The 20,091-nt window shown below is 37.1% G+C and overlaps 1 protein-coding gene across 7 annotated transcripts in view; it reads right to left on the bottom strand.

Annotated features, from left to right (window-relative positions):
* The window catches only part of RIMS1 (regulating synaptic membrane exocytosis 1), a 491,301-nt gene that overhangs the window by 317,171 nt on the left and 154,039 nt on the right, over nucleotides 1-20,091 (bottom strand). For 5 of the 7 annotated variants that reach the window (XM_025382126.1, XM_025382128.1, XM_025382129.1 and 2 more), the window contains exon 4: nucleotides 15,962-15,989. The exons of the other annotated variants lie outside the window; for them this stretch is intronic. In XM_025382126.1, the coding sequence (XP_025237911.1) occupies nucleotides 15,962-15,989 (28 nt within the window). The remainder of the gene's footprint in view (nucleotides 1-15,961; nucleotides 15,990-20,091) is intronic. 7 annotated transcript variants of the gene reach the window in all.

Below are 20,091 nucleotides of genomic sequence, written 5' to 3'. Positions count from 1 at the left end.
TCAGCAGATCTCAATGGGATACTGTGATTCAACTTCTCATAAAAATAATTCCTTCTTCTGTCAAGTTACTGGTAACACAAGTGCAGATGAGAGAGGAGCCTTGACAAGAATTTGGTATCCATTAGGCACCACAAAATCACTCTCAGGCTTGGGTTTGGCCTAAGACCTGTTCAGCTCCAAATGGCTCTCTTTTTGCTCCATGTTAATCCATGAAAGACTTCCCTGCACCTTTCACCAGGACACGTTCTCTAATCACAGATAATTAATAACTAATCATATCTCCACAATTTAGATTAACAACATAAACAGATATTTTAAACAGGACTTCAAATAAATAACCTTCATACTATTGCTCTCTATTATATACTGAAAATGAATAACAGTATTTTAAAGAGGTGACTGTAGTATACACCACGCCTATGTTACAGCAAACACATGCCAGCAAAGGTATACACTAGAAAAAACAGGAACATAATGCAGGCGTTGAATGTCCAAACCATAACCCCAAACAAAATTCATCATTTTAGCTTTCTTTCAAACAGAACCCCACACCTGTATTTATACAAGAGACTCCTAGGGTGATCCTTCAGAGCCCAGCCTGCCCTGAGCACATCTTAAATCCACTCTCAGCTGCTGAAAAACAATTTTTTTTTAAACTTCATCATCATAGAGATGAAAAACAAAGTCTAGCTCTTTTATTTACCAGATGAAGTCCAGTGAGGTTAAATCGCTTGATCAAGATGACGCACCCAGCTGTGCTGGAACCACATTGTCACAGCCTTGCATTCACAGCTTCCTATCAAGTGGGCAGATCTTCTTCCCTTTATGAATTTCTTGCTTCCTTCCCTCCCTCCCTCCCAGAGGGCAGAGTGTTATGGGATAAATCATGCCCCCTCAACAATTCATATGCCGAAGTCCTAACCCCCAGTATCTCAAAATGTAATTCTTTTCCTTTCCTCTCCTCTCCTCTCCTCTCCTCTCCTCCCCTCCCCTCCCCTTCCTTTCCTTCTCTCTCTCTCTCTCTCTCTTTGATGGAGTTTTGCTCTTGTTGCCTAGGCTGGAGGGCAACGGCGCGATCTCGGCTCACTGCAATCTCTGCCTCCTGGGTTCAAGCAATTCTCCTGCCTCAGCCTCCCGAGTTGCTGGGATTACAGGCGCCTGCCACTATGCCCAGCTAATTTTTGTGTTTTTAGTAGAGACAGAGTTTCACCATGTTGGCCAGGGTGGTCTTGAACTGCTGACCTCAGATGATCCGCCCACCTCAGCCTCCCAAAGTACTGGAATTACATGTGTGAGCCACCATGCCCGGCCAAGTAATTTCATTAGACTAATTTAATATGACTAGACTCCTTATAAAAGGAGGTTAGGACAGACAAGTAAAGAGGTAAAGAGGGAAGACGATGTGAGAACATAGGGAAAAGATAGTCATCTACAAGCCAATGAGGCCTCAGAAGGAACCAACACAGCCACACCTCAATCCCAGACTTCTTGCTTCCAGAAGCCATCCAGTCCGTGGTACTTTGTTACAGCAGCCCTAGCAAACTGATGGCAACTTTAGTTTTCACAGATTAAACGAATACAGAGTAATACAGAGATGAGATTTAAGAAACATGCAGTGGCCACATCATTAAGAACCATGTTAAGAAATGTGAAATTTCACCTAGAAGTAAATGTGAATCACCTGCCTAGAATGAGACACCACTGTAGTTGCAGGGTCCCTCCTCTGATCTATTCCACATGGATTGCTTCCTACTTTATCCAGTCCTTGTGTTGTGGCTTCCTTGGTCGGTCTCTCACTAGTGGACAACATTCACCAGTTCCTTCAGGGTTTGAAGGTGTGCCCAAAGTCCTGCTCTGGTTAACATCTGCTACTCCAGATTTTAACTCGCTTGGTATCTCCCTAGTCCAGTTTGGGTTGTGTTCTTTTACACTTATTGTTTCAGGCATTGTCGCAGATGCCATTGGTGTCCCTCCCACGTTCCCTTTCTCTATTTCACTGGGGAGTCATATTCCCCCAGCTCCCATCACTTGCCTTTCTGTGCCTCAGGGCTTTCTCTGAGCACTGGAGCCTGCTTTGCCTCAAGTACAGAGCAGAAATAAGGTAAGGGGGAATTAATACTTCCTCTCCCATGACTGATAGGAGTTTGTAAATATATACTCCTGCTCCTTTGTCCCTTTTAGTGTGACAACTCTGAGACTTGTATTTTCAGCCTGTTCCTAGGTGTTGTTTTCCTGGAATTAAGTTCACTCTTCATCTTCCTTATCGTACCTGTTGTTATGGGTGGAATTATGTCCTCCCAAAAAAAGATATCCTGGAGTCCTAGAGTCCTAATCCCAAGTACCTCTGAACGTGACTATTTGGAAAACAGAGTCCTTATAAAGTAATTAAATTAAAGTGAGATTATTAGAGAAAGCCCTAATCCATTAGGGCTTATGAAAAGGGGAAAATCGGCCACAGAAACAGACAAGTCCAGAGGAAAGATGATGCGCCTTGTGAAGATGGCGGTTGTAGTGATGCCTCTACAAGCCAAGGGACACGTGACACTACCAGGAGCTACGGAAGTGGCATGGAACCGTTCTGTCCCTAGTGCCTCCAAAGGGAGCATGGCCCTTCTAATCCCCAGATTCTGATGTCTGGCTTCCAGCACTGTGCAGCAATACATTTCTCTTGCTATAAGCCCCCCAGTTTTTGGTACTTTGTTAAGGCAGCCCTAGGAAACCATTATACCTGTCTTCTCACTTTTCCATTCTTTACAGGTAGCTCCTTTACCTCCCAAATAAACTACTTGAACTTGAACTATTATCTCAGAGTCTGCTTAACTAAAATGTATTTTTCCAATTAGCTTTGAGATTCTTTAGAAAAAACATTGAGCTTTCTGCTGTTTTTAACCCTTCTGATAACTAGCAAACCATTCTCCATATAGTCAGTACTTAACAAAGGTTTGGAAAGGAAGTGAGACAGGGAGGGAAAGAAGGAGAGAAGAAGGGAGAAAGTGGTATAAAAAAAGGATCCAAGTAGTTTGTACATATAAACACAGATAATTGAAAAACATAATACAGATCAAATAAGTTGAACTACTATTTGGAAATGGCCAGTTTATAGTTGTGTCACAAAGACAGAATTGTCATACTAAGTTGCCTCATTACTCCTTTTAAATAAAATATAAAATATTAAGAAATAAATAGGAAAAAAACCCCTAAATCTAATAATGAATTCGAAAACATTTTCAAAGTTCCCTGTTAGATAGACACTACATAAGTTTAAATGCTATTCATTGCAGGCTATATTCCTCTGTTGCAATAGTCCCCTGAGAGATTTAAAGTGCCAACATGAAATGGTTTATTTTCTACTGTGAGTAAAGGTCAAGCACAAGTTATCCCCGTAGTTCTTGCTGACATAGCTGTGCTGAATAATTATATTTATGAACACTGCCATGAATATATTTATGAGACTGCAATTGTTTCTGTCTTAAAAACAATTAAAGATTTCCCCTAGGGGAAAAATAAAAATGTTATTGTGTTATAAATCTTTTCTAGAATTACTGGTAACATATTTCAAACATTAAAAGAAAAAATACTTTTACTTGAACTTTATGCATGTGATACATTGACCAACTTTGGCAGCTCTTTTCATTTTACAGTCAGCTATTTTCTCGGAGATGCTGAAACAAGCTTAGTGGAAAACTAGAGGAGGGTCTGGGAACCAAGGGTGAACTCCAGGCCTCTCCATCTACCACCACCACCTTACCTAAACCCACACTTTGACAAGAAACAGAAGAAAAGCCAGAAGAGGATCAGAAGTCAGAAAGCCGGTAATACACAGCAGCTGAGTGAGTGCAAAGCGGACCAGTCCATCCGTGGAAACAAACAGACTGTCAACCCATAGTTACTATTCAACATAATCTAAATGTAAGCACATGTTTTTGAGTTAGTAACATTGAGCAATGACCAGCCTAACTGTGCAACTAAAAGGATGTTAAATTTTGTTGGTGTCATGCCACAATATTTCCAGTCAAGCTTCACATTTAATCCAGTTAACCTAATATTTAACACCACATTACAATTTTGAATTAACAGTTTTTCTTATAGCTTGTATATAATAGTATTATAATGTCAACAAAGATATAGTGCAGGTATTTCATAATTCCTTCTGAATTATTTTCGTAAGTCCGAGCTATTAAGAACCAAGCTGTATCACGGTAATTATGGGAAAAAAAGATTAAGAAGGTCAAATATTTGATTATATACAAGGCCCTAGAGTTCCAAATAATCACATACTTCACAAAAGTCAGTATTTTAAATAAACACATCTATCATTTACCTAATTGAAATGCAAATATTAATATCAATATCTGTGTCTCAGAAGATGTTACTTACATAGAGTACACTGGAAAAAAGAAAAAGAAAATTTTCTCGTTCAACAAATAATTATTGAGCAGCAAATAAATATAAGGAAATGTGTTAAGTACATGTGGAATTCTAAGTGAACAAGATTTAGACCCTATCCAGTACTTGAAAAAAGCCTTGGTCACACATAATTTCAATATAAAAGATTATGCATTCAGTAATTTGAAAGTCAGAAAAATCAGTGTTATGAGTCTAAAAGAGGGAAGAACTACTACCATCTTCACTATTCAGGGAAGCTATAACTGAGATGCTGAACCAGGCTTAGAGGACCTAAAAAAATGGCTTTGGTATTCATACACAACTACAGATGGGAAGGAATTTGAGAGAGAAGAAAATGCATAAGAAAGAGAAGAGGTATAAATGCACAAGCTGTGATCTGGTAACAAGTAGCCCTACTGATCAGAACAATAGTACCTAGTGGTGGAGAGCAGAAAGTAAGGCAGAACAAAAACAGGTAGATGGCAGAACAGGAAGGCCTTGGAGGTCAGGTCACAGAGTCAATGAGGAGCTGAGGAAGTTTACTAAAAGTGGTAGAGAGACACACTTACTGTAATGCAGATGGAAGTTTAATCTGGAGGCAGAGTGTAGGAGGCACTGAAATAGTAAGTGTTTAGATCAGGGGCTGCAAATTCAAGTGCTTATCAAGGTCAGGAAGATTCCATAAAAAGCAACTTCAGGCCGGGCGCGGTGGCTCACGCCTGTAATCCCAGCACTTTGGGAGGCGAGACGGGTGGATCATCTGAGGTCGGGAGTTTGAGACCAGCCTGAACAACATGGAGAAACCCTGTCTCTACTTACAAAAAAGAAAAAAAAAAAAAAATCAAAATTAGCTGGCCGTGGGGGCGCATGTCTGTAATTCTAGCTACTCAGGAAAGAGCAAAACTCTGTCTCAAAAAATAAAAATAAAAAGTAGCTTCATTGAGGACCTACTCAGTTCTAGCTCATATGAAATTTGGCATATCCAATTCTACCAAATATTTCAGTTATTCCAGAAAAACTGCAAATCCAGATTTTGATGTGAAATTTTCTAATTCATACATTTAAAATAATTCACATTTAATTGATTGATTCATTGATTGATGACTGAAAGACGAATTCAGTTCATGGGCTATCAGTTTTCAACAGGACCACCACTATAAGTACATTAGAATGATTTTGACATAAATTAATAAGGCATCAAATTGTATAATGGCATTATTATGTTTAACTATTCCTTCTTATACCTTAATCAATCAATAAATTGAATTTTAATACAAAGTAGTTAACAAGTCTAAATCAATATGATTTAGAAGTCATTTAAAATATCTGGTAGAGGGCCAGACATGGTGGCTCACACCTGTAATTCCAGCACTTTGGGAGACTGAGGGGGGCGGATGGCTTGAGCCCAGGAGTTCAAGACCAGCCTAGGCAACATGGCAAAACCCTGTCTCAACAAAAAGTTTAAAAAATTGGTAGAGCATGGTAGCAGAAACCTGGGGTTTCAAGTTACTCAGAAGGCAGAGGAGGGAGGATTGCTTGAGCCCCAGAGATCAAGACTGCAGTGAGTTGTGATTGTAGCACTGTACTGCAGCGTGGGCAACAGAGCAAGAATCTGTCTCAAAAAAATTAAAAATAAAACAAAATACCTAGCAGAAACATGTCATAGTTATATGAACTCATGAAACATATATATTTTGTATGAAAAATCTAATAGAACCATGTCATTGTTATATTCTGCATATATACCATATAGTAGTTCCCAACGATAATCATGAATTTAAAGGTAGAAATAAGAAGATAGTACAGATAGTAGATACATAGTTCTGAATGGAGGTTCCTTTTACTACCACTATTAATATGTTAAAATGAGTAATTAATAGCTCTATTTTAGTACCTTAAACACCCAGTCAGGAGGCTGTTTTCTTCCACAGCTAGTTTTAATAATGCAAATATTTTCAATACTTATTATACAGATAAAGAGGTTGTCTGGTACTACTTTAACAAATATTTTCAGACCAAGTGCACTGCTTCTGTGAATTATGTGAAGCAAAGCATTTTCCAGGAAACTTTGTATTTCTCATGTTCATGTTAAGTTGTCTTATAAGGTGTGCTCATAGAATTTGGGATGTCCTCGGCAAGAAATAAGATGAAGGAGTACTCCTCTGAATGGGTCCACAGACCTGCTGTCAATAATTCAAGAAAAAGGTCTTTGGGGAGGAACCAGAACCTAGGAGAGAACCCAAAGCAGGAAGAGAGAAAACACAAATTTCTGGGCCACCCTCTCCTCTGCATGAACCTCTAGGAGCACAAACACATATGAAAGGGGTCCCACAGGGATGGGCGATAAAAGACAGACTCAATCAGGTGGAGATACACTGAGAACCTGGCAGGCAGTGCAACCCCAGAGGGGCTTCCAAAATGAAGATGGGTAGAGCATTTTGTAATCAAACCACGTAATCAAGATGCTTATCAGTTTCTGGGTATTTCTATCTATAAACTTGGATCCTTTTGTAAAATTTTGTTTAAATTATAAAGATGGGTGTATCTCTGAAAAGAAGAATTACAGAAAATGTGTCTTTACAGAACCTCTCTAAGGCGAGTCTGGAGGTTTTAATGGTGATAAGTGAGAAATTCCAAAAAGTAAGGTAAGTTCTGGGAATAAAGGTCAAGGTCAGAAAGTCATGCTGTGAAGTCTTTTCTCTATATAAAATTTACAAGATCAGCGTTTGATTTCTTTTGCTTTAAGAGGACCAGTTGGTTTCCCTAACAACTTTGTATCCACCTTCAGGGAAATCAAGTAAGTACCTTATAAATCCATGATATTGTTGGAAATATTGTGTAAAGCAATTCTGATTTCTAAGCACCTATGCAACTGCACCTATATTAAGTAGGGAAGCCTCTACATGGGTGAATATATAAGTATGTTCTCCAACAGCTTTAACAATTGTTATTCTGGCTGGTATCTAAACAAATGATCACTTTTACTAGGGTTACCTTCATCCCAGTTTGCCTGGGATAGTTTCTGTTGGTATTTTTTTGTCAAAATTGTACTGGTTTGGACAATAATTATAATAACAACAGAACCTTTAACTAGTAGAGAAGGTTATCCCCATGACAGCCATGTCAAAGAATCCGAGCCTGAATTTGCTGCATCCAAACATTGCTAATGATTCTCTTTTAGTTAGACAATATATGCTACAATTTTGCTGGCATGGTAGTGTCCATTCTCCTGTATTTGGAGTATGTATTGGTTATATGGTTGGATGTCCAGAAAGCAGTGAATTCAGACAGTGCTATCTCAGCACCAAATGAAATTCGCCAGTTTGGAAAGCCACACCTGAATATGTGAGTTTGAATTTTTTTTAACTTTTATTTTAAGTTTGGGGTACATGTGCAGGTTTGTTACATAGGTAAACTTGTGTCATGGGGGTTTGCTGTACAGATTATTTCATCACCCAGGTATTAAGCCAAGTATCCATTAGTTATTTTTCCTTTCCCTCCTCCCATCCTCTACCCTCTGATAGGCTCTTCTTAAGCATAGCTTCAGAAAAGTATCTGCAGATTACTTTGTGTTAGAAAAGTAATGTAGATTATAATATGTATTTTCCTTGTTTTAGTTGCCACAAAACTGAGACTAATGTTAGAATCTAGGTGTACAAAGGAGCTTCTCTTAGGTATTCTTTAATATCTACTCTATATAGTTTAGGTAATCTATTTACTTATTTAACCTTAATTTTCTTATTTTCTATTATGTTTAACTTACAAGCAATTTCAACTTCCTTTGTAAATGTAAAAGTGCTAAATGAATATTGAAATTAAGAATTAAAACAAATATTCTAAGACAACTACCCATTTAAAAGATAATGGTCATATTTGTGATTAGAGGCCAAATGCAGCACTCATAGGGCTGGCATGGTAGAATTAAGCTTTTAGGCAAGAGAATTCATATACCGAAGTCAAAATATGAAAATATGAAAGGAAAAAAGTCTACTGTCTTTCCAGTTTGGAGGAGAAAAATCAGAGTAACAATTTCAGTTATGCATAATAATGCATAAGGCATTCTTTTATAGTTATTTTTTAAACTTCTATAATTTACATTTTTAAATTTATGTTTCAACTTTTATTTTAGGCTCAGTGGTACATGTACAGGTTTGTTAGACATGAAACCACATGTCATGGGTGTTTGGTATATAGATAATTTTGTCACCCAGGTAATAAGCATAGTACCTGATAAGCAGCTTTTTTTGATCCTCACTGCCTCCCACCCTCCACCCTCAAGTAGGCTCTGGTGTCTATCATTCCCTTCTTTGTGTCCATATGTACTCAGTGTTTAACTCCCACTTGTAAGGGAGAAAATATGGCATTTAGTTTTCTGTTCCTGTGTTAGATTGCTTAGTATAATGGCCTCCAGCTCCATCAATGTTGCTGAAAAGGGCATGATCTCATTCTTTTTTCATAGCTTCATAGTATTCCATGGTGCATATGTACCACATTTTCTTTATCCAGTCTACTATAGATGGGCATTTAGGTTGATTTAATATCTTTCCTATTGTGAATAGTGCTGTGATGAACACAGGCATGAATGTGTCCTTATGGTAGAACAACTTATATTCCTTTGGGCATATACCCAATAATGGGATTCCTGGGTCAAATGTTAATTCTGTTTTAAGTTATTTGGGAAATAACCAAACTGCTTTTCACAATGGATAAACTAATTTACATTTCCACCAGTAGTTCATAAGCATTCTTTTTTCTCCACAACCTTACCAGCATCTGTTATTTTTTGACTTAATAGCCAATCTGATTGAAGTGAGATGATATCACATTATGATTTTGATTTTGATTTCTCTAATAATTAGTGATGTAAAAATAATAAGAGCCATCTATGAAAAACCAATGGCCAACATCATACTGAATGGACAAAAGCTGGAGGCTATCCCGTTGAACACCAGAACAAGACAAGAATGCCCACTCTCACCATTCCTATTCAACACAGTGCTGGAAATCCTAGCCAGAGCAATAAGACAAGAGAAAAATATAAAAAGCATGTAAATAGGAAGAGAAGAAGTCAAACTCTACCTGTTTACAGTATTTTTGAAAATGTTTTTGGATTACTCGTAGAAACACAAACTGTGTGACTTTCGACATGAAAATTTACCCCTGTGAATCAGTTTATTTATCTTTAAAGGAAAATTAAGATCTCCCTCATGTACTTGTGAGAAATAAAAATAATAATAAATAAGGAACACCCAGGAATGTGCCCTGAATGTAGCAGGTGTTCATGAAATGCCACTGTTATTCTTATTTTAAAAAGAAATGAAAAGCAGTTTCTTAACAGTCACAAAGTTTACATCCCAAGACCTCTGTGAACTCCCCAGTTCTCTAATGTCCCTCTATTATTTCATGATGAAAATAATAGAGGGACATTACACCTTATACAAAAATTAACTCAAGATGGATTAAAGACTTAAGCGTAAAACTCAAAACAATAAAAATCTTAGAAGAAAACCTAGGGAATACCATTCAGGACATAGGCATGGGCAAAGACTTCATGATGAAACGTCAAAAGCAATTGCAACAAAAGCGAAAGTTGGCAAATGCAATATAATTAAATTAAAGAACTTCTGCACAGCAAAAGAATTACCATTAGAGTGAACAGGCACCGGGGCCTATCATGGGGAGGGGAGAGGGGAGAGGGATTGCATTGGGAGTTATACCTGATGTAAATGACGAGTTGATGGGTGCTGACGAGTTGATGGGTGCAGCACAGCAACATGGCACAAGTATACATATGTAACAAACCTGCACGTTATGCACATGTACCCTAGAACTTAAAATATAATAATAATAATAAATAAATAAATAAATAAGAAATTTGAGAAAAAAAAAAAAGAGTGAACAGGCAACCTACAGAATGGGAGAAAATTTTTGCAATCTACCCATCTGACAAAGGTCTAATATCCAGAATCTATAAGGAACTTAAACAAATTTGCAAGAAAAAAAACAAACAACCTATCAAAAGTGGACAAAGAATATGCACAGACACTCCTCAAAAGAAGACATTTATGCGGCCAACAAACATATGAATAAAAACTGAACATCACTGATCACTAGAGAACTGCAAATCAAAACCACAATGAGATACTATCTCATGGCAGTCAGAATGTCGATTATTAAAAAGTCAAGAAACAATAGATGTGGGTGAAGCTGTGGAAAAATAGGAATGCTTTTACACTGTTGGTGGGAATGTAAATTAGTTCAACCATTGTGGAAGACAATGTGGCAATTCCTCAAGGATCAAGAACCAGAAATACCATTTGACCCAGCAATCCCATTACTGGGTATATACTCAAAGGAATATAAATCATTCCACTATAAAGACACATGCACACGTATGTTTATTGCAGCACTATTTACAATAGCAAAGACATGGAACCAACCTAACTGCCCACTAATGATAGACTGGATAAAGAAAATGTGGTACATATACACCATGGAATACTGTGCAGCCATAAAAACTAATGAGATCATGTCATTTGCAGGGACATGGATGAAAATGGAAGCCATCAACCTCAGCAAACTAACACAGGAACAGAAGACCAAACACCACATGCTCTCACTCATAAGTGAGACTTGAACAATGAGAACAAATGGACACAGGGAGGGGAACAACACATACCAGGGCCAGTTTGGGGGTGGTGGGCGAGGGAGGGAGAACATTAGGACAAACAGTAAATGCATGCAGGACTTAAAGCCTAGATGATGGGTTGATAAGTCCACCACCATGGCACACGTATACTTACGTAACAAACCTACACGTTCTACATTTGTATCCTGAACTTAAAGCAAAATAAAAACATAAAAATAAAAATAATAAAATAAAATTTAGGGACTGGTTTCAATACTCTGTGAAACAGTTTTATGAATCATTATTGCTTGATTGTATTTACAGAGTATTGTAAACTTATTCATGTCACATATATTAATTACTGCCAAATCTGATATTCTACTCTTAAGTTTTGTAAACGTGAATTTATTTCCTGATTCAAAAGCATTATTCCTTGACTTCTTTGTGTTCTTTTCTATTCCAATACCAGCCATTAAAATAGGCTTCATTTCCAGGAACATTCTTCACAAAGGAATGAAATGCACCTCACTTAGGGAGAATAACTGCATATATCTTTATGAATACAGTCCATGAATTTTCAAGGAGATGCCAGAAACACTCTAGGTAGATGGCAAGTATTCTGTGTAATCTTTACTCCTGTCTATCTTATCTCATGCTAGAAACAATCCAAATCTGTTTCCACAAAGTAACAAACCACTACAGGAACGGGGCTGACGGGGTCACTCATAAAGAGTAAATCCAACAGATAATTCTCCACCAAAGCCAAGGGTCTACTGATCCTCTGTTTTCTTTCTCAGAAATTTGAGAAACACAGAAAGAAATTAAATAGGCAACATAAATATGCCATCTAAAAAATCAGATGGAAGGAGACTATGGCGCAAACATTTCTACATGAGCTACAGTTACCAGAATGTACGTATGAGACATGGGGAGGAAAGAAATACAGTTCAAAGAGTCTGGTCATGGTGAGAAACAAAGGGACTGGGGACACTTTAGAGAGAGGAGTCAGTTGTATGCCAAGGCTAGTTGGAGACTTTGGGATAGATCCTGAGAGAAATGCTTATAGAAACAGCCTGGGTTCTGGGACCTAATTAAACTTGGAAGGTTATTCAGCTCTTCCTGTCTCTCCAGCTAGTAAATGGGTTAAATAAGATTAACCCTGTGGTCCAACATAGTAGAACTAATGCAACTGCAGGGACCCTCTCACTCAGAAGCAAATTCCCCACCAGCTTGGGAATACAACTTTTGTGCTTTCCCTTTTCATACTAAAAGTGTAAATTGACAAACACCCGATCAAACAAAGTGTCTTGTATGGCATGATTATGTTTGTGCTATATTATTAGCCAAACAACAACTAAATCAACAAGTAAGAGAATAACACATAGACAAAAAAATACAGATGCTTTACCTATGGCATCTCATTTAGTTCTCATTAAACCTCAGTAAATCTCATATTATTTTTACACATAAGGAAATTCAGATTAAATGATTTGCCCAACATATGCAAGTGGCAAAACCGAAACACAAAATCTAGGTCAGTCCAATTTCAAAGTCCATGATATTTACAGTCTACCATGCTTACACTTCAAAGAAATGTAGATGATGAATATTTTCTAATTTTAATAGATGAAAAAGAGTGAAAGCAGGTCAGTGAGTGGTCAACCAGGGAAGTACACCTGCAGAGATAAAGTGGAAGTGAAAGTTTCCAGGGTTCCTCTGAGTACTCTTGTCCCTATTTCTCACTATTACTCTGTTCCTTCTACATCATTCCTCCTGGAATTCCACAAGATACTGCAATATCCCTTAAGCAACCTAGAGAGTTCCCTGAACTTACAATGGAAAATATCCTATTACATACATGTGCTACAGAGGCAGCAGGTCCTTTAACTGATAACCAAGGAAGCTGGAGGAGCTTCAGATCCCTCTAACGTTGTGAGGACTACACTCTCATCTTGAAGGAGACAGAATCAACATTTCATTTGAGAAAGTGCAACTGTATTCCAAAGGACATCAACATAGTTTTAACCACTTGAAACTAAACTATGTACACCATTATCTTTACAATAAATAGCTTTAGATTTCTGAGATTTACCATTGATTGTGAAATTTTTACAAAGCATAATATATCATGAAAAGTGCATAAAATTATTCATTTGTTTCCACCTTGCTTGAATCTACCACTAATCTGTGAGCATAATTTTTTAAAACTTCTGTGATCATCTAATAAATCTACTACTGTTTATGTTTGGGTGTGCTAAATTGAAAAAAGAAAACAGCTAAATGGGCACTAAATTATATATAATACTTTGCAAGATTAACCACTTTTGTGGTTAATTAGACCACAGAAGGAGAGTACACTAAAATAAGTATCATTTGTTTTAATAAGCTTTTTATTTAGACAGAAAGCAAATTTACTGGGATCTTACCATCTCTGGGGTCAGTGATTTACTGTCTTGTAGCTGATACCAAGCTTTAATGAGGCTTCACAGCATTAAGACTTGGAATTCTCACTCGTAAAAGGAATATTCTCAGGTGTGTCCTCTAAGAGCCACACCCTACGGTTTTAGGATTAGGTTTTCACAAGCCAAGACTAGGCATTACATTTTACAAGCCTCAAGAGGAAGTGGTTAGAATTCAGCCTTTCTCGCTAGACTACTCAGATTTAAATTCTGGCTCTGCCATTTAGTAGCTGCGTGACCTTGGACAGACAAGACAAAGGTTTCTGGGCCTCAGTTTCAAATGAGTTAGGAAATACCTCTAAACACATAGTAAACTTTTAGTATTACTAGAAGGATAATGTAAAGTCCTTCTCTCCCTACCCTTCACAAAACAGAATGAAATTATTGCAAAGATGGTACCTTGAAAAAAGAAAAGTTGAGAAACAAACCCCTAAAATTTCCAGGGCCAAGTTCAAAGTGGGTCCTATTTTTCATACCCTCAAAGGCAAAAGAAGACAAAGCAGCCTCTGGCCTTTGTCAGAGTGAGGTAACGAAAAGGGTAGGAGGAAAAAAGAAACTATCTTTTGGAAGATGTACTGAACTGAAATAATGGTGACTCTCTCTCTCCCTTCAATTTCACACTTCCTTTTTTCAAGTGTGAAATTTGGTAATTCACACTTGATTCACACTGATAATTCTGTGACTTGGGAACTGGTGATTGCTTCTTGTCTCAAAGGTATGTCTGATGCCATTGGAACTGGAAAAAGGAGCAATATGAAGAGTGCTAGCAGACTGCATTCTCACCATTTGGCAAGGAAAGATAGGAAGATGTCCCACACTGGAGCACTGTGCAGGTTCCCATAGAGCCTTCTAAAAGTCTACCACATAAACCTTATGGGAAGACAGGCATTTGGATATTCATCCCACAGAGCGAACTGAGGGCTGGTCAATGTGAGTCAGAGAAGCAGTGACGACTCCCCAAGGAAGGCCAGACATACCCTGGATGCCACAGGAGGACTGTCTTCTCCCCTCCCAGCTCCAAGCCCCAGCAGTAGGAGGACAGGGCAGGAAGAGGGAGGCAAGTGTCTGAGGGGGGAAGACACGCTCACACCCCAAAGCCCACACCCTCCACCACGGGTATGGGCCACAGTGACATATACTGAGGAGAGAGGGGAGAGAGCAAGGCGTGGAAGGAAGGAACCTGGGATCAAATGTGAGATTGAAATATTAAAGAGGGTGGATAACTCACTCCTGACACCAGTTTATCCTTACTAAATGAAAGTGACTGAAAAGTGACAGAATTGGATAGAGAATACTTTTAGAGAGATGAATTCATAGCAGGAGAATCACAGCAGGAGAATTCTCAGGAGGTAGTCTTCACTGAAAACAATAGAAATAATTTGATGTCTAGTCCTTCTAAGTTGAGAGTTCTCAATCAAAACATTTTCTTAAAAAGTAGATATTACAATTTTTGCCATGGTCAAGAACACTACACAAATCTGTGCTCAGGATCATCCTCCACTCAGCCCAGATCCATCTCTCAGCAGAACCAATGGTGGGGGTGGGGAGGGGGGTCAGGTGCAAACTCTTTATTGATATTTAACATTTTAGCCTCTTAAAAATCATTTTTACTTTTCCCTAAGTAATTCTCTAAGTTTTGGGAAGCAGAGTCATCCTATTCTCTTTAATTTCTCTGACCATGCCTTCATTATTGCTTCTTCAATTTTACACTTAAAAAGAGAATTTTCACAAGAGTAATACATACTTACTCAATGTGGAGTTTATAATATAAAATAAGTGCTTTTTCTGAAAAAAAACTGTGAAAATATTAGAATAAAATGCTAAAAATAGGTGACAAGGATCAATAATGGAAGCACTAAGAAGTATTACTGCACTTCTTCCTTAATTATCCTTTAATATTTTCTCCCACATTATCCTTAATATTTTTTCCCCACACAAAAGCCATATGTCTACAACGCAAAAATTATACCCAAAGTCTTTTTAAGGGTTGGGAGTGAAGTAAGAACTTATTTTCTTTTATGTTGTTTGTGACCTTACCTTGTATCTCTGTATTATGCAAACCTAAGCAATTTGGGAAACTGTTCTTTCTTTGTTGCTTAAGTTAAGCAATGACACTTAATCCTCCCACTTTCTCACTTCCTGATGCTACATTTAATGTTATTAGAATGCCCACTATCTTACTGCTATTGAATTTGATCATATCTGAAATAAAGTATAATCAGATGTTGCAACTTGTGATGGATGATTCTGTAGTAAAAAGTTCTCAGTCATCTTTGCCCTCCTACTAAATTGAAAGAGGGGGTGAGTTCCCAGATACGGGCTCTGAACTCTGGAAGTTAATTCCAACCCAGTTAGTGAACATATAAGGAAAAAAAAAACTTGTTTCCCCACAACAGGGCAAGACAGAATTTTCCCAGTTCTTGTGTCCTTTTTGGGGCCCAGGCTGCCAGGATTCAGACACTTTTGTTTCCTCAGTCTCTTATTTGACTCTGGATCCTCTGAACTTGGCTCCTGATCTTGGTCTCTGGCCCTGTGTCCTCCTGAATCAGTGTAGGCTTGGTCTGCTCTGAGCTCAGCCCCTGGTGGTCCTGCTTTTTAGCCACACTCGGAGTCCTCTGCATCAGCAGCACTCCACCTTCTCCCCTATGGCCACCTCCCAGCTTTGTGCAATCTTTCCCTGCATCCTTACTTTTCTTCCCTGTCTCACCTGCCAATGCCCTGGATCATGCCCACCATGAGGGCAGGATAGGGACAACAGGTCAAGGGTGAAAAGTCAACACATGGTAGGGCTTATACAGACTGCAGTCAGCCCCTTCCTCAGTATTTTAACTCCAGTGGGAATTTGAGCTTAATCTCAGACATTAAAAATGAATTTACTCTCTGGTCTCAATCTATTTTCATGATTAAATTTTAAAGGTAAGAAAATAACTTTGATAGGAGAATATCGTTTTTCATTAACATTTTTGCATTTAACCTATTTCCTAGCAGGCTCTTGATGGAACACCTCATCCACCAGGCCCAGATCCTTCATTATGGTAGTATTACCCACTGCTGCAGATTCAGGTTTGTCCTTTCTCAAACTTTTTTTCTATTTTATTTTGTTTTCTATATCCTATAGATGTTATCACACAACTCTTGAGAAGGCAACTTTTAGTCCACATTTTTCTGAAAGTCACCGATGAATGAAACCAAATTATTGTCAGCTTTAATGAATACTGTGCTGTGGGCTCAGGACTCAGGAGAAGGCTACGGTGTTAGCCAAAAAGGACACAGGCCGTCCTGGCTAAGCCCTAGCAAAGGAACTTCGTTGGAAGAAAGCAAGCACTGAGACACCCATGAAGCTGATAATGTTTAAATGTTTTAGTGGGAAATCCTCTTGCTTTGGATGAAAGAGCTCTGGTTCAGGGCTAGATTTTTGGACTATGAGTCAAAATAGCTCTTATTACATTTGCCACATGAAGATTTTTTAAATACTTATTTTGTGCTCCATTGTCTACCATTCCTACGTAAAAACATTGTATTTTGTTTATTTTCTGTCACTCTCCAATAAAATGTAGCTTCATGAGAGTGGGATTTTTGTTTGCTTTGTTCAGTTTGTGTTCCAAATACATAGAAAAGTGCCAAGTGCTGAGCAAATAATTGTTGAATGTGTAAGTTATTTTGCTAGTAGAAGTGATGGGTTTGAATCCATTACGACTTGCTTACTAACTGGAATAACAGAAGTAGAAAGCAAATACAAACAAACTGCCCAATAAACCCAAAGATTTTGGTGAATAGTCCCAAGCGGTATCCAACTGACATATTCAATCACAAACCACATAAAGAGAATAGAATTAACAAAGACTTTCTGATTGGGAAGATGATGTTAAAAGTAACCTAATTCAATCATGTAATTGATACTAACTTCTTGCTTCTTTTAGTGGCCTAATGTAAATTTTATCAAAGCAGGGAATTTAGATTATTTGTATGTCCTCTAATTTATTCCATTCCAGATTGCCAATGAGACCAAAATAGCTGCAAACTAGCCCCCACAGTTTATAGATCTAGTAGGTACATGTTTTAAAAGCTGTTTTTCTGTTCCATTAAACTTCTTTCTTTCACATATTATGCTCAAATCTTTAGCTTTGAGATTACAAGGTGTTTAGTTCAGGCAGATTAATAAACTGCTTAAGGCTGGTGAAAATTAAAATAAGGTAGCTCAGCAATGTCTAATGTGATCATCATTTCTAGAATTACTTCAGCCCAGAATCCCTCCTCTGCAGTATTTATCAGGCCTTCAAAGAAATGGAGAAGCTGAAAATTCCATGGTTTGCATTGGGAATTAATTTGGAATTGTTGAGTGTCACAATGGTGCTTCTCAGAAATAAAGCTCTACTAAGTAGTTTATGTCTGATGAGCTTATTCAAAGAATCTCAAAACTGCAACAGGAGCACAAATAGAAAATCAATCTGCAAGTTGGAGGGTCACACAAAAAAGCAATGAGGAGCTAAAACTAGAAACCTGAAGTTGCTTTAAAAAATATCTATTGTTTCTTTACATAGGACACTGTAAATTACAAAACATTTCATTTTAGGCTATATAACATTAAAACAGACTTTGTTTTGGTCAAACATATATCATAACCTTCCTACAGTGAAAAAGGTATTTGAGTAATTTATTTACTAAATATTATTTACTTTCCTGAGTCATATGACTTCAAATTTTATTTCCTAAATACAAAACAAAAAGCATTCTTTGGGGGTAATTTATTTGTATTATTGTAATTTTTTATATAACACTATAGCTCATAGTTAAAAGAACAGAGAAGTATAAATATGGGAGTAGAAGTTGTTAAAATAGTCTCAGACATATATTTTATATGATCTATTGGCCTGAAACAAATATTTAAGGCAAATATTTCTTACAAAAGTAAGAAATACTCTTCTGGAATTCCTTGTTTTCAAAAATGAATTTTAAAATTCCAATTCTCAGTAAGAATTTTCAAATGAATAACTGGTACCTGCCTTGAACCCCCAATTTGTAGCAAACAACCTTGCCCTGTTCCATAGAAATGATATGGGTAATTGGGTAAGATTCACCTCAAAGTCCTCCCACATCTTGTTTGCAAATATCCCTTTCCCTGTTCCCATCCTTCTGTGTGGCCTAGTAGGCAACAGTTTTCTTCTAATCAAGGCTAATCCCTCTAAATGTGTTCGGATGTGGACCCCTGCAATATTCTCAGGAATACTATTTTCAAACTTTTCGGGAATTATTGACTCTAGCATCTAAACATGGTCAAAGTTCTTCCATGTCAACACCTTCCCCCAACAATAAAATCTCTACCCTATCTCACTCCCCTCCCAACCCTTTTTCTCACACACACAATGATGGATATGAGAACAGCACCAGGCAGCACCTTTTGAACCGACCAGAGGGTTATGTAAATAGACAACTTGATACTAAGGTTAATACCATCACAGGCTGGTCCCAGGAGCTCAACAACAAGAGTTCAAAAGAGATACATGAGTGTGGAATCAGTCACTATCAGTCCAATTACTAAACCACTTATCTGTGAAGCAAAATATTATACATTGCTTTTATATTAGCAGTGATAATTTTTTAAAAGAAAATTATGTCTTTAACATTATTCCAAAGACATATACACTATAAGGGAAAATTTCTATTATCAAAACATTAAAAATAAATGTATTTCAAAAATAACAACACTGAAATTTAATATAACATCTTAAATTAAAGGGTTTCAATTAAGAAAAAACCTTATACACCACTAAATAATACAAAAAAACAAACTGAGGGAGGGGAAAGAATAAAGAATGTATATAAAAAATTCAAAATGAAAACATTATAAATGGCCAATAAACATCTGGAAAATATTTATATTTGCTATTAGTAGTAAAAAAAAATGAAAATAATAAAAAAGAACCACTTATTACTTATAAAGCTGGAAAAGATTTAAAAACATACAACGTCCTGTGCATCTGTGGAAATAGTCACTGTCATGAAAATTGGCACAGCCTTTCAGGAAGACATCTGTCAATATATAACAAAAGCATTAAACTTTTATAATTTATTCTAATTAATTTTAATAAAATAGCACTGTAGCTTTTTTAATAATTACAAAATGCTGAAAGCATTTTAAATAAGTTAGAATATATTTTATCCATGAGATTAAATATTATGGATTTCCCAGCCTACTAAAGTGAAATAAAAATTGTTTTCTTCAGGTCTTAGAGTTTTTAAGATAATGAATATGTTTGGTGAATCTCTAAGAGGGATCTAGTGTTCCTCTGTCTTTTATTTTTTGTAAGTCAGGTTAATTAACTAAAATATAAAGTAATATAATATGACTCATCATATTTTAGTGTACAGTTTGGTGCATTTTGACAATAAAGATATAAAATATTATCATCCTTACAAGTACCCTTATACCCCTTTGCAGTCAATTCCCACTCTCTCCCCCAGTTACTGTTTTCTGACCTTATCATTTTTGCTTTTCTTAGCATTTTATATGAATAGAATCCTATAGAATGTAGACTTTTGAGTCTGACTTCTTTTACTTAGCATGATGTTAATGAGATTCATCAGTGTTGTTTTATGTATCAATGGTTTGTTCCTTTT

The sequence above is a fragment of the Theropithecus gelada genome, chromosome 4 (genome assembly GCF_003255815.1).
Source record: "Theropithecus gelada isolate Dixy chromosome 4, Tgel_1.0, whole genome shotgun sequence".
In the NCBI taxonomy this organism is placed as follows: domain Eukaryota; kingdom Metazoa; phylum Chordata; class Mammalia; order Primates; family Cercopithecidae; genus Theropithecus; species Theropithecus gelada.
The sequence above is the reverse complement of the archived record's forward strand: the minus strand, read 5'-3'. Positions and strand labels throughout refer to the sequence as shown.